Source organism: Peromyscus eremicus, chromosome 22, assembly GCF_949786415.1.
Source record: "Peromyscus eremicus chromosome 22, PerEre_H2_v1, whole genome shotgun sequence".
In the NCBI taxonomy this organism is placed as follows: domain Eukaryota; kingdom Metazoa; phylum Chordata; class Mammalia; order Rodentia; family Cricetidae; genus Peromyscus; species Peromyscus eremicus.
The window spans coordinates 19,654,840-19,667,499 of record NC_081437.1 but is presented as its reverse complement, the minus strand read 5'-3'; the positions used below and the strand labels follow the sequence as shown (position 1 = coordinate 19,667,499).

General features: G+C 43.5%; 1 protein-coding gene across 2 annotated transcripts in view; it reads right to left on the bottom strand.

Annotated features, from left to right (window-relative positions):
- Window positions 1–12,660, bottom strand: part of Srd5a2 (steroid 5 alpha-reductase 2) — a 41,482-nt gene that overhangs the window by 12,538 nt on the left and 16,284 nt on the right. For both annotated transcript variants that reach the window (XM_059248556.1, XM_059248555.1), the window contains exon 2: window positions 3,966–4,129. In XM_059248556.1, coding sequence (XP_059104539.1) covers window positions 3,966–4,129 — 164 coding nt within the window. The remainder of the gene's footprint in view (window positions 1–3,965; window positions 4,130–12,660) is intronic.

The window sequence follows — 12,660 nt, the reverse complement described above, 5'->3', positions numbered from 1 at the left end:
GAACTTACTCAGGGTCTGAGAATCTGAGCTTGCTTTACCCAGCAGGACTGCATAAGGGGATGATTTGACCACAGGCATGGTTACTAGGTGTTTGGAAGGGTCTGTACTTGGCTGTGCAGTGTGCTTTGATCTAGCAAGGGGGAGGTCTTTTGCCCCACCCCTTGGCATTGTTATAAAAAGTCCTTTTGAATAAACAAAAAGGGTCATTGGGTAGTGATCCAGGCCCTCCTGAAGCTATCCTGTGTTTCTGTCTTTCTTCTCATCAACTAGGTCTCTCTTTCTATCTAATATTTTCTTATTCCTCTCTCATAAGAACCCTTCAAAAGGTGGGTGTGGCCTCTCATACACTCTCTTCTTTGTCATGCCCCACTGTGAAGGCTGGAAGTTGACATACACATGCATGAAATTGTCAAAGAACAAACTTTTAATAAAAAAAAGTGATTCCATATTATTTGTGGTTAAATATAAATGTTATGCTCAAGGTAATGGGTTAATAAAAAAAATGAATGTTGTTGGGAGGCAGGGTGGAAGAATTACAAGCCTTCAAGAGGGTTTGTATTTTTTCCCTGCAACAGGAAATCATCTGTAGGTGTTAAGCTAAGGAGAAAGAGTTTTATTTCTGTTTAATATTGTTATAAAAGTAATATTCATATATATAGAATACTAGTCATTAATGTTAACCAAACCAAATTACCCATTCCAGTCACACCAAATCACTACCATTCAACAACTTAGTGCACAACCTTGGGTTTTTAACCTGATGTAACACTTTCATTATGCAACTTTTAGGTCCTACTCCAGTCCCTTCAGATGTCCTCCAAAGGCCTCTTACAGGTGGTTTGTATAAACCAAGATCAGAGGGTGCCACTCCTGGCTTCTGGTGTCATTCAGGGCCTTTTTAACCTAGCCCAGACTATAACACAAATTGCTAAACAGTCTTATTAATAAAAAACCCAGAGGCAAATATTGGGGTGAAAGCTGAAAGATCAGAGAAACAGAACAAGCCAGTCACATTCTTACCTCTACAAAATCCTCAGCCTCAAGAGAGACTTCCTGTTTACTCATGCCTTATATACCTTTCTGTGCCCTGCCATTAAACTTCCTTCCTATTGCTGGGATTAAAGGCGTGTGCTACCACTGCCTGATCTCTATGTTTAATACAGTGGCTGGCTTTGTCCTCTGATCCCCAGACAAGCTTTATTGGGGTATACAATATATCACCCCATCATACCTTTTTTTTGGTCCCTCATTCAGGAGATTACCATGAGAAGAATAGACAGTCATCCTTGGACTGTCCCTTTCCCCAGATGTGACTAGATGACTTGCTCATGGCTCTATCTGCTGTATTTCCTGTGGACTGGTTTACAATGTTTTCCAGTGTGGTCACATTAGCAGTTCAGTATGTAGGTACTTGGTATGTCTTCTCTCAATTTGGGGGACTTTTCTTCAGTGCATTTTCTTCCTTTTTATTGTCTTGTGTGCTTGTGCATGCATGCATGAGTGTGTGTGTGTGTGTGTGTGTGTGTGTGTGTGTGTGTGTCTGTGCTTGCTCCCCCCTCAACTCTTTACTTTGAGACACAATAGGGAAGTTTTATAACTCCAATACTTTTTCCATTTATGTACATTTTCTATCTCATTTATACATAAAAAATCATACTGTATGAGTGTTCACACTTGTTCTTATTTATTTATTTGTTTGTTTATTTGTTTGTTTATTTATCTATTGGTTTTTCAAGACAGAGTTTCTCTGTGTAGTACTGGTGCCTGTCCTGGAACTCACTCTGCAGACCAGGCTGGCCTTGAATTCACAGAGATCCACCTGGCTCTGCCTCCCAAGTGCTAGGATTAAAAGCATGCACCACCACTGCCCAGCTGTTTTGTTTTTAATTTTTTAAGATTTATTTTTACGTATTTGTGTGTGTGTGTGTGTGTGTGTGTGTGTGAGAGAGAGAGAGAGAGAGAGAGAGAGAGAGAGAGAGAGAGAGAGAGAGAGATGTCTGCAGAGGCCAAAAAAGGGCTTCGATCCCCTGAAGCTAGAGCTATAGGTAGTTGTAAGTCACCCAACATGAGTGCTGGGAATTGAACTTAGGTCCTCTAGGAGAGCAGCAAGTGCTCTTAACTACTAAGCCATCTCCCAACCCATAATCATTCTTATTTAACCCAGAGCTCTTCCTTCTTTGCTGTTTTGTTCTGTTTCCTTGTTTGGTGGCCAGACAACACCCTACAGGGTGTGTTTAGCAGTGAAATCTCTGGCTCTTTGTGGTTTTTTAATGTTCACTCTGAGTACACCATGAAGAAGGAAGGGGATGAAGGTCAGGATGGAGACAGGATTCTCAGTGTAGAGGTTACTGACAGCAGAAACCCAGGCTAGATGGAACTGTGGCTTGGTGTAGGCCAAAGCTAATACAGCTAGGGAGAAGAGAGCCCTGCAGGGACTGGTTCTGAAGAAAGTTGAAAGTAGCAAGCCAATAGGCAGAATGTGACAGGTGATATTAATAAGGATCAAGAACGATCTCTAAGCCAGGCAATGGTGGTGCACACCTTTGATCCCAGCACTTGCGAGGCAGAGGCAGGCGGATCTCTGTGAGTTCTGAGGCCAGCCTGATCTACATACCAAGTTCCAGGACAGCCAGGGGCTGCTGCACAGAGAAACCCTGTCTCAAAACAACAACAACAAAACCATAAAAAACAACTGTGGAGTCCATTATATGTTGATCAACTACTCCTAAACATGAAGCCTGTCCTGGAGTGGTTGATATACCCAGTGTCACTCCATTAGAGAAAACTGATTTTCCCTCTCCCGGCAGATATAAATGACAATTCAGTTGTTAACCTTTACCCTAGAGGCTTAGTTTTCATTCATTCATTCACTCATTCATTCATTCATTTTAAAAATATAACAAAATAAAATATAATGAGACAACATGAAAACTACCACATCTAAGTTGGACAAGACAAACCAACAGAAGGGGAAGAGCCCAAGAGAAGGCACAAGAATCAGAGACCCAGTGGTTTGCACACTTAAGGGTCCCATAAAAAAAAACACTAAACTGGAAGCCAAAATAAAAGCTGAAAGGAACCTGGCGGTGGTGACGCACACCTTTAATCCCAGCACTCAGGAGGCGGAGGCAGATGTATCTCTGTGAGTTGGGGGCCAGCCTGGTCTACAGAGCAAGTTCCAGGACAGACACCAAAACTACACAGAGAAACTCTGTCTAGAACCAAAAAAAAAAAAACACAAAGAGGACCTAGTGCAGATCCGTGCAGGCCCTGTGCATATATATGAGTTCATATGAGCTTTGCTGTTGTTAATTAGAGGGCCTTGTTTTCTCGGTGTCCTCCATCCTCTCTGACCCTTACACTCTTTCTACCTCCTCTTCCGCAGAAAATAGGAGAGACTTTTAAAGATTGATGTCTTCAATTATTTCAGGTAAGATGTTGAGGAAAAGCCTCTTCGAGGAGGGGTAAATTGGTAGGGAGATGAACGAAGCAAGGGAGAGGCACAAGCATTGAAGCTCAGTGAGCCACAAGCCTTGAAGCTCAGTGAGCCACACCAATCGGAAGGGGGAATGTCCTGGACAGAAGCGCTGGGACAAAACAGGTTTGACTCTTTGAATCCCAGCAGCAAGGCTTCTGGGGCTAGCCCAGAAAACACGGGGTGAAAGGGGGCAGGAAGAACTGCTAAGTCAGAACGACCCAAAACATTTGGGTTTTATAGGCAGGGGAACCTGTTTGTATCATCGGAGCGGTAGAAATCTACTGGACCGTCTTGAGATGGGAGGCGGCACGACATGTATTTAAGTGTTCTCCCCGGCTCCCTCCCGGGGAGAAGACCAGAGGAGGGTCCTGAGTGGGAAAAGAGTTGGTGAAGAGGCTGCTGGAGGATGAGAAGAGACAATGTAACTGTGGACACCGTGGGGCTGGTGCTAGCTGGGAAGGGAGGGGAGCCGGTCAGATTCACTTACCCAAGCTAAACCGGACATCTGTGTACCACTCCTGAGGGTATTCTGCACAGTAAATCAGATAGTGGGCTTGAAGAAATCCGTTTCCTACACAGAAGGCGACGGCTCTCAGAAACATTAACACGGGGAAAGGCCTCCCTCTGGTGAGCAAGGAGTAAATAAATGTTCTAGGATGGAAGAAGAGGGTGATTAAGAGTCTTTATTGACGGGAAGGGGAGGGGAGGGGAAGGAGAAGAGGGGTCAAACCATGAAATAGCCCAAGCATGTAACCACATCAAATTCATTATTACAAACGCGTTCCCCTTCAATTCAGCCCAGTCAGTAAAGTGTTTGACTTGCAAGCGTGAGGACCTGAGTTTGATCCCACAATCTGTTTTGTTTTGTTTTTGTTTTTGTTTTTTTTTGTTTTTTTTGTGTTTTGTTTTGTTTTTGCCTGCCATGGTGGCATGCACTTATTAATCTAGCACAGGGTACACAAAAACATGCATTGATTGGACAATTACTATCTAATTCGAGAACAATGATTTTTTCTGGGGTTTTTTTTTTGGTTTTTAGGTTTGGGGTTTGGGTTTTTTTGGGGGGGTGGTTTTGGGGAGGTTTATTTGTTTGTCTTATGACATTAAAAATGCATAGGAGTGCCGGGCGGTGGTGGTGCACGCCTTTCATCCCAGCACTCGGGAGGCAGAGCCAGGTGGATCTCTGTGAGTTCAAGGCCAGCCTGGACTACCAAGTGAGTTCCAGGAAAGGCACAAAGCTACACAGAGAAACCCTGTCTCGAAAAACCAAAAAAAAAAAAAAATGCATAGGAGCTACCATTTGGTACCTCATTTTACTTACGTTTACTTACATTGAAAGGTAGGCACTAACCCCATCTAGCTGTTGATGAAGGCAGAGGGAAGGCTCGAAGAATTCTCATCCCCATCAAAATCAAGGTAAAAATTGGCTCCACAAAATAGTGGAGTAGTCAAGTTTAGTGTAGGTATATATATATATATATATATATATATATATATATATATATATATATATACTCAAACCAATTCTTTTTCAGCAATTTGGGTATTCACTAAAAACTTACAGCAACCCACAGGACTCTGCAAAGAACAGGCTGAATTTCATCAATGACAACACACCCTGAGACGCTAACTTACCCTAGGCTCATTTACCACGCTCCTGCCCTCTGCAACTTCAAAACTAATAGCCCATGTTCCAAGTGCTGGCGAGAATAGGAAGGAGTGGGGCTCTTTCATAGTCTCATTCCCAAAGAGAAGCTGTTACTCCATCTGGCTAGTGGCTCCCTGCAAAGCTCTGCTCAAAGGGTCTGTCTATACGCCACCTGACATAATGCTGAGTGATTTAGAGGAGAGTTAATGCCTTTTAGTATTTTGATAGCTTTGGTACCCTGATGACAGGAAGAGTAAAGATAAACCATATAAACGTTTAAAGGGAAAAGTTAGGGAACGAGATGTGCACAGGAGTTTTGCAATGCTCAGAAGGGGAAAGTTGTAGTTGGAAATATCAATATGGATGGGGAGTTCAGAAAAACGGCACTCTCCGAGGTCTGAGAGTAAAGATCAGCAATACGCAGCCAGGCCTTCATCCACCCATACCACTCCCCTGAGGGAGCTAGGGCATCATGGAGAAATAGCTAATCAGACATCAAGGTGGGGAGGGTAGAAGGTATGTCCGGGGTGTTTTATTGAGTTGGAAAGTAAAGGAACAATTGAAGAGGAATAGGGAGATAGGAGGTTGCCCCAGTTATAGATACCAACTGCTCCACCAGCCAAACTTGTGATGAACAGGGTGTGGAAAAGAATAATGGCTGTAGACGATTGTGAATATTGGATAAAGTTCCATGAGTCCATACTGGTTCATTAAAAATGTTTAGAGCTTTGTCACTGCGAGAGGTGACTATTACATTAGATTCTTACTCTGATAAAATGTAACTAGAGGGACAATTAAGCATTTATCCTACATGCCATGCCCCTCCCTTCTTACACTTGTCATCTTCAACTGATGAGCAAAAGCTTTTCTTCCCAGCTGAACAGCAGCAAGTCAATGCTACAATTAGGAAAGCTGTCATTCAAGGGACTCCAGAATCGCCCACAGACTGTCATCTTCCCATGACTTGTTTTAAAAGAGCTACTAAGCACAAAAGAATCGGAGAAATCATTTTGGACAGGATCATGAGGGAGGCCAATGCCATCCCTTATTATAGGGACCTCACACAAGAAGGTAATCAGCACAAGCTAGTTCCTCCCTTGCTCTTAAATTCAACCCTGGAGAAATGGCAGATGTGTAAAACCCACGAGAAGCCCCTGCAGGAGACCCAGCAGTGTCAGGATATAGCACAGGGCTTTTCAATGATGCTCTTGTTAACCCTTCCCCTCTTCCTTGAAGAGAAGTCCTAGGGACCACAGCCACTGATGTGGAGAACAGCTCAAGTCACCTGGGATCTGCGTAGTCTCATCAAAAGCATACCAGAGCCCCGCTAGAAAAGCAGTAATAAAAACAGACACATACTAACTGGCCAGCCTCAGACATCCATTCTTCCGGCCCTCTGCATTTCCATAGCTAGCATGTTGGGATCTACATTCTCCCCTCCCCAGAGCTGCACACCTGCCTGATGCCCGGAAGACATCGGCTCTGGGGAGCACTGAGGATCACTGATCACTGTTTTGCAATACTTGTGGCTTTCACCTGCAGTCTCATTTCTCCTGTTTCTTTTTTTTTTTTCCTTTAAGATTTATTATAGTGTATACAGTGTTCTGTCTGCATGTATATACGCCTACAGGCCAGAAGAGGGCACCAGATCTCATTATAGATGGTTGTGAACCACCATGTGGTGGCTGGGAACTGAACTCAGGACCTCTGGAGAGATGACTCAGTGGTTTTAACTGAGTCATCTCTCCAGCTCTTCTCCTGTTTCTTAAGTTCACAGGAGGTCACTGACTGGAGCCTGCTCTTTATCCCTAGCCTAGCTCACATGACAAAGACATTCCTCGGGAGAAATGACCAAGGCAACTCCTAGGAGCACAACAACTAAAGCAATAGCCAACAGTATGGAAAATGCAAATGTCCTGAGTAAATACTGAACAGCATGTACTGATAAAGTGGAGTTACCACAACAGAACAACTTTAAATAAGCCCCAAAGTATCCTCTGAGAAACGTTTTCTTCAAGGCAGGAAATGTCGGTTAAAAGGGAACTACATGACAATACAATCTATGAAAAATACACTAAAGAGTGCACTAGTTAGAATAAACAGTAGATGGTTTTGACCTGGAAGTTCGAGAAGAAATGAGTGACTAGACTCAAGATGTCACGCAGGGAGGAAATGGACCACATCTGTTAGGACTTTTCTTTTCACTTATTTGTGTGTTTATGTCTATATCTGTGTGTGTGTGTGTGTGTGTGTGTGTGTGTCTGTCTGTCTGTCTGTCTGTCTGTCTGTCTGTCTGTCTGTGTATGATGTGGGAGAAAAGCAGGTGCATGGCACCATACATGGTGGTTAGAACACAACTTGTAGACTCAGTTTCCTCCTTCCACCTTTTCCTGGGGTCTAAGATCCAACTCAGGTCCTCAGGCTTTCACAGCTAGTGCTTTTGCGTGCATCTTTCTGGCCCATCAAGGTTACATTTAATTTTTTTTTCCCAATTGGGAAAATGTTTCAGTACCAGAAATGTGGCAGAAGAGATAATGATGATATTCAACACATTCGTTTGAAAAGATGAGCAGGTGAGGCCTGGTTACGGAGTTAGGGCCACAACACACATTCAGTGTATCTAGGATTTCACACTGGGTTTAAGGCCAACGAGATAGAGTGATGGATTTTCAGAGGCAAATCTTCAGATCAAATTCCCGTAATTTTATACATGGGAAAGCTAGAGCCCATGGTTAAAAATAATATGCCAATAATTATAGATTCAATTGATGGAGTAACAGCAAGATCTAGGTTTTCTAGGTCTGAGGAGATGGTTGGTATTTGCCACACAAGCATGAAAACCTGGGTTTCGTTCCCTCACACCCACATAAGAGCCAGCTGCAAGAGCACACATCTGCAGCCTCTATGCTGTGGCCTTGAAGACAGGAGGATCCCTGGGGGCACTGGCTAGGGTTTCTAGCCACATTGAGGAGCTCCAGGTTCAGTGAGAGACCCTGATTCACAAAATACAATAAGGGCCTAGGGAGATTGCTTAGGGATTAAGAGTACTTGTTGCTCTTGCAGAAGACCTGATTTCAATTCCCAGCACCCACAGCAAACCATAACTCCAGTTCCAGGAAATCCAATGCTCTCTTCTGATCTCTGTGGGCACCAGTCACATACATGATGTACAGACATACACACAAGCAAAACACTCATGAGGTCTCTGCATGCACACACCCACAGGCACCTGTGCACATACATAAACCATATACACATAAAATAAAGTTCAATTAAATTAAACAAATATAGGTCTTTTGCTAGGTTCAGTTACCTACGCTAAACTTGATTACTCCTGAATTGATGTTTTCAAAAGCTAAAACATACTGTTATATGTGAATGTGTGATATGCTCATCACTGCAGTTAAGTAAGACTGAGACCTGTTACATCAAACAAGGCCTAATGACATGTTTACTTCTTCAAACATCCAGGTGCTTGAGCTTATAGTGACTCTCTTTAAAGGACATGTGAGCCACATTCATCACAGAACCAGAAACGTGTCTGAAAAGCTCAGGCATTGGAGCTGGATTTCATGTGTTGGAAACTGCATCCCTCAGGTTCTTATGTTGATGGTGCTTTGGAGGTGGAACCTAGGGGGTGTGATTAATCTACTCGTGGGTTAACAGGATGCTGAAAGAGTAAGTATGTTGTAAAAGTAGCCCTTTCTGGTACATGTGTCCTGTCCTGCTGTGATACCTCTCTGCCATGTTATAGTGCAGAAAGGATGCCCTCACCAGGTTCCATCTCCAAAACACCATCAACATATGAATCTGAGGGGTGCAATTTCAAACACATGACACAGATGCCAGTATCATGCTCTTGAATTTCCCAGGCCCTAGCACTGTAATCTAAAGAAACTTCTATCTTTTATACATGACTGAGTCTCAGGTATTTTGTTATAGTAACAGAAGATGAACTAAGACAACTGTTACTTGGCTTTGTAAATTTCATATTCACTCACACACACACACACACACACACACACGCTTGCACTCACATACGCATGCATGCATGTGCACACACATACACACACACACACACACACACACACACACACACACACCCCTTTCTGTTGGTTAAATCGGTGCTGCTTGTGGCTGGCCGCCACCCGCAGCAGCCATGCCGGCAGAGGAGAGTGCTGATCGGAAGAATCATAAGCCATGGTTACCTTTTTAGAGCTTTATTGGGAAGGGTGAGAGAGAGAGGACAGACGGAAGGAGAGAGCAGAAAGAGAAGAGGGGCGTACAGAGGGCCCACCCTCTTTTTAGGCTGGGATGCCATCGCAGGATGGTGACGTAATTAAGGACAGAATCCTTATGCTTTCCTCTGACCATCTGCAGACAATAAGGAGCAAACAAGGTCTAGAGACTATGACAGAAATCACAGTTGCACTTTAGATACGACTTCTAGCTTCAAAGCCTGGAAGCCTGCCCTTAGATCTCATCAGCAATCCTAACCAAAGCAGTGGGTTTGGAGTAAGAAAACTTGGACCAGTTTTGCCTTACCTAGAAACGGGGTCTTATTTCTTCCCTATAACCTCCCAAGATGGCTGCAAGGTCAAACACAGTCATCTAAGCATCACTGTGAGGTCACACTTGGTCATGTAAGCATGTAGTACAGTAATGAAATGCTTGCTTAGCATGCTCAAGGCATTGGGCTCTATCTCTAGCACCACAAAAACCATTCAAATAATCTATGCAGATAGTCATTTAAACAGTAGCATGATTGACAAAAGGATGTACACACATGTTGCTTTATATCCAAGTCAAATTTATGGACTTAAACAGCCAGGTGGTCTCACAGCCCACACTTCTTATGTCTTGGTGCTCTTGGCAAACACCACCAACCCTGGGAGGGAACACAGAGGCTTCTCTGCCTTTCTGGACCTTCCCACTTCATGATCCAGTCTCCTAGACATATGCTGGATCATACATAGGACCTTGAATTCTCTTGTTTTCAGAGATGCAGAAGAAGAAAGGGTCCATTACCAGTATCACCTCTCTTAAAACTACAGGCTCCTCCTGACTCCCTAATCCCCAATATTACATTCAGATGCAGGTCCCAATGTCCCCTATGGAGCCCCCTATCTGTTCAATCTCAACAGTGAGCACACTCATTTCCATGAATAAAAATCACCACCTCATGTCCTACAAAATGCAAAAGAAATAAAAGGAGACTTCAGCTCTAACACCAGAGTATGTCTACAAGTCCAGTGGACTCAGGCAGGGACCTTTCCTCCTGGGCAGAGTAAAAACCTGGCTTGACAGATTCTACTTCTCTATGACAGATCTTGGGCAAGCATCTTGTCTGTAAGCTGAGGCTAATCGTAACCATAGGATTATCACGAAAATTAAATACAATGATGCAAGGAGAAAAATGATTCAAGAAACACAAGATCACTGCTGAGCACTCATTTCTCTCCAGATTCCCATTCTTGAGACCTTCAGGGGCCTAAAGGTAGATTAAATTCAAGGTAGGTTAAGCTCTCAGATGAAAAGGGTCTAGAAGGCCAAGAGCAAGTCGTTTTAAAAAATTAACTGTTTGCCTCCTAACAGTATAGTCTTGTTGGTGTCAACAGTGTCCCCAAAATGAGACCAAATGAGTCCAAACACCCAGCTCATGATGCCTCCAAAGTGAACCATGTATCCAACCCAACCCTTATGGCCTCCTAAATCAATAATCATTGCTTCCTAGCCAAAGGGACATGTCAGGGCAGGTTGTCTACAGTAACAAAGTGCCAGAAGTGTGAGACCTAGGAGTTCCTTTGTTGTTCACAGCACAGCACAGTTGGTGTACAGCAGTGATGCTTGGGTGTGCAGCCATTCAGGGTTCAGGCTCTTGGGGGGGGTGGGGTCTCAGGCATGTAGACGAGCAAAAACAAGAGACTGTGGAAGACTCTGTAAGTTTATTGAGAATCAAGCTTCGGGGTGAATGTGGCATATATTATTCCTATCCTCATTCATTTTTCCCCCCACACAGCCATAGGGGAAACTGGAAAATGTAGCGCACTAGTTCTCCCAGTGGGAAAAGGAAAAGAAATTTGGTAACTCCAGAGAATGGGTGGCAAGCCAGAAGTCCTGGGGAACAAATAAAGCTCTTAGGATACAAACGACTTTGCTTCGGGAAACTGGAAGCAATTCGAAATAATACATAGCTTGGTATAGAAGAAAAGATCAAAACAATGTAGAGAAGAGAAGGAGCTGGCTCACGAGACTGCAAATCGATACCAGAGAGTCAAGGCAAGTTCCCCCTTCAGGTTCGTGATGGTTTAGGTTGTTTGTCAGCCTGGCAAGAATCTAGAATCCCCCTGGGAGATGGTCCTTTGACCTGCCTCTGAGAAACTATCTTGATGACGCTAATAGATGTGGGAAGGTCCATCTTAATTGTGGTCAGGACCATTCCCTGAGCTGAGAATCCCAGACTATACAAAGTCTGTACAGACTATAGAGGAAGCGAGCTGGGCATTAGCATGAGTGCACTTACTTACTAATCTCAGCTTCTTGATAGTGTGTGTGATGTGACCAGATACTTCAGGTTCCTGCCATCCTGACATCCCAACTGTGATGGACTGTACCCCGGAACTATGAGACAGAATAAAGTGGCCCCTTCTCCCTTAAATTACTTTGTCAGAGTACTTTATCTGAAACTTTTTTTTCAAATGTTATTTATTTTTATTTCTTGCATACCAGTATTTTGCCTGCATGTATGTCTGTGTGAGGGTGTTGGATCCTCTGGAACTGGAGTTACAGACAGTTGTGAGCTACCATGTGGAATTGAACCTGGGTTCATTTGGAAGAGCAGCCAGTGCTCTTAACCACTGAGCCATCTCTCCAGCCTATCTGAAACTTTTATTATTATTTTATATGGGTTTGTGTATGTATGTATATATGTAGTTATGTGCAGCATATGCGTGCAGTGCCCACAGAGGCCAGAAGAAGGCATTAGATTTCCTACAGGTGGAGTTGTATGTGGTTGTGAGCTGCCATGTGGGTGCTGGGAATTGAACCCAGGTCCTCTGAAGGACAGCCTGTGAGTGCTGTTAGTCACTGAGCCATCTCTCCAGCCTGAGTAGTTTTATCATAACAACAGAAGAAACTAAGACAGCATGCTATGCCCTCCTATACTCTATGGCTATTTCGATGGTATGGGACCACGTCTCTTTAATTCCTTCCTACACTTCTAATGTAAATTTGAATTCTTTTATGTTCACTCAGATGGAGGCTAAGTATTCTGTAAACATACAGCTTTCTGTCATTGTTAAGTAACTGTTCAGTTGGGGGTGGGCGGGGGGACACTCTCATTGGAAAGGGTTAACTGGAATTGCAGCTCCAAATTAAACCCAAAGGAAGAAGCTGAGAAATAACACATCTTGTGTCGACCAACTCATATTTAACTAAATCTTCTTCAAATATAAGTGCTATTGCTAAGATTATCAAGACAATTGAAGACTCTCTGCTATATGAAATTCTTGACTTCATTGTCAATCAAAATAAA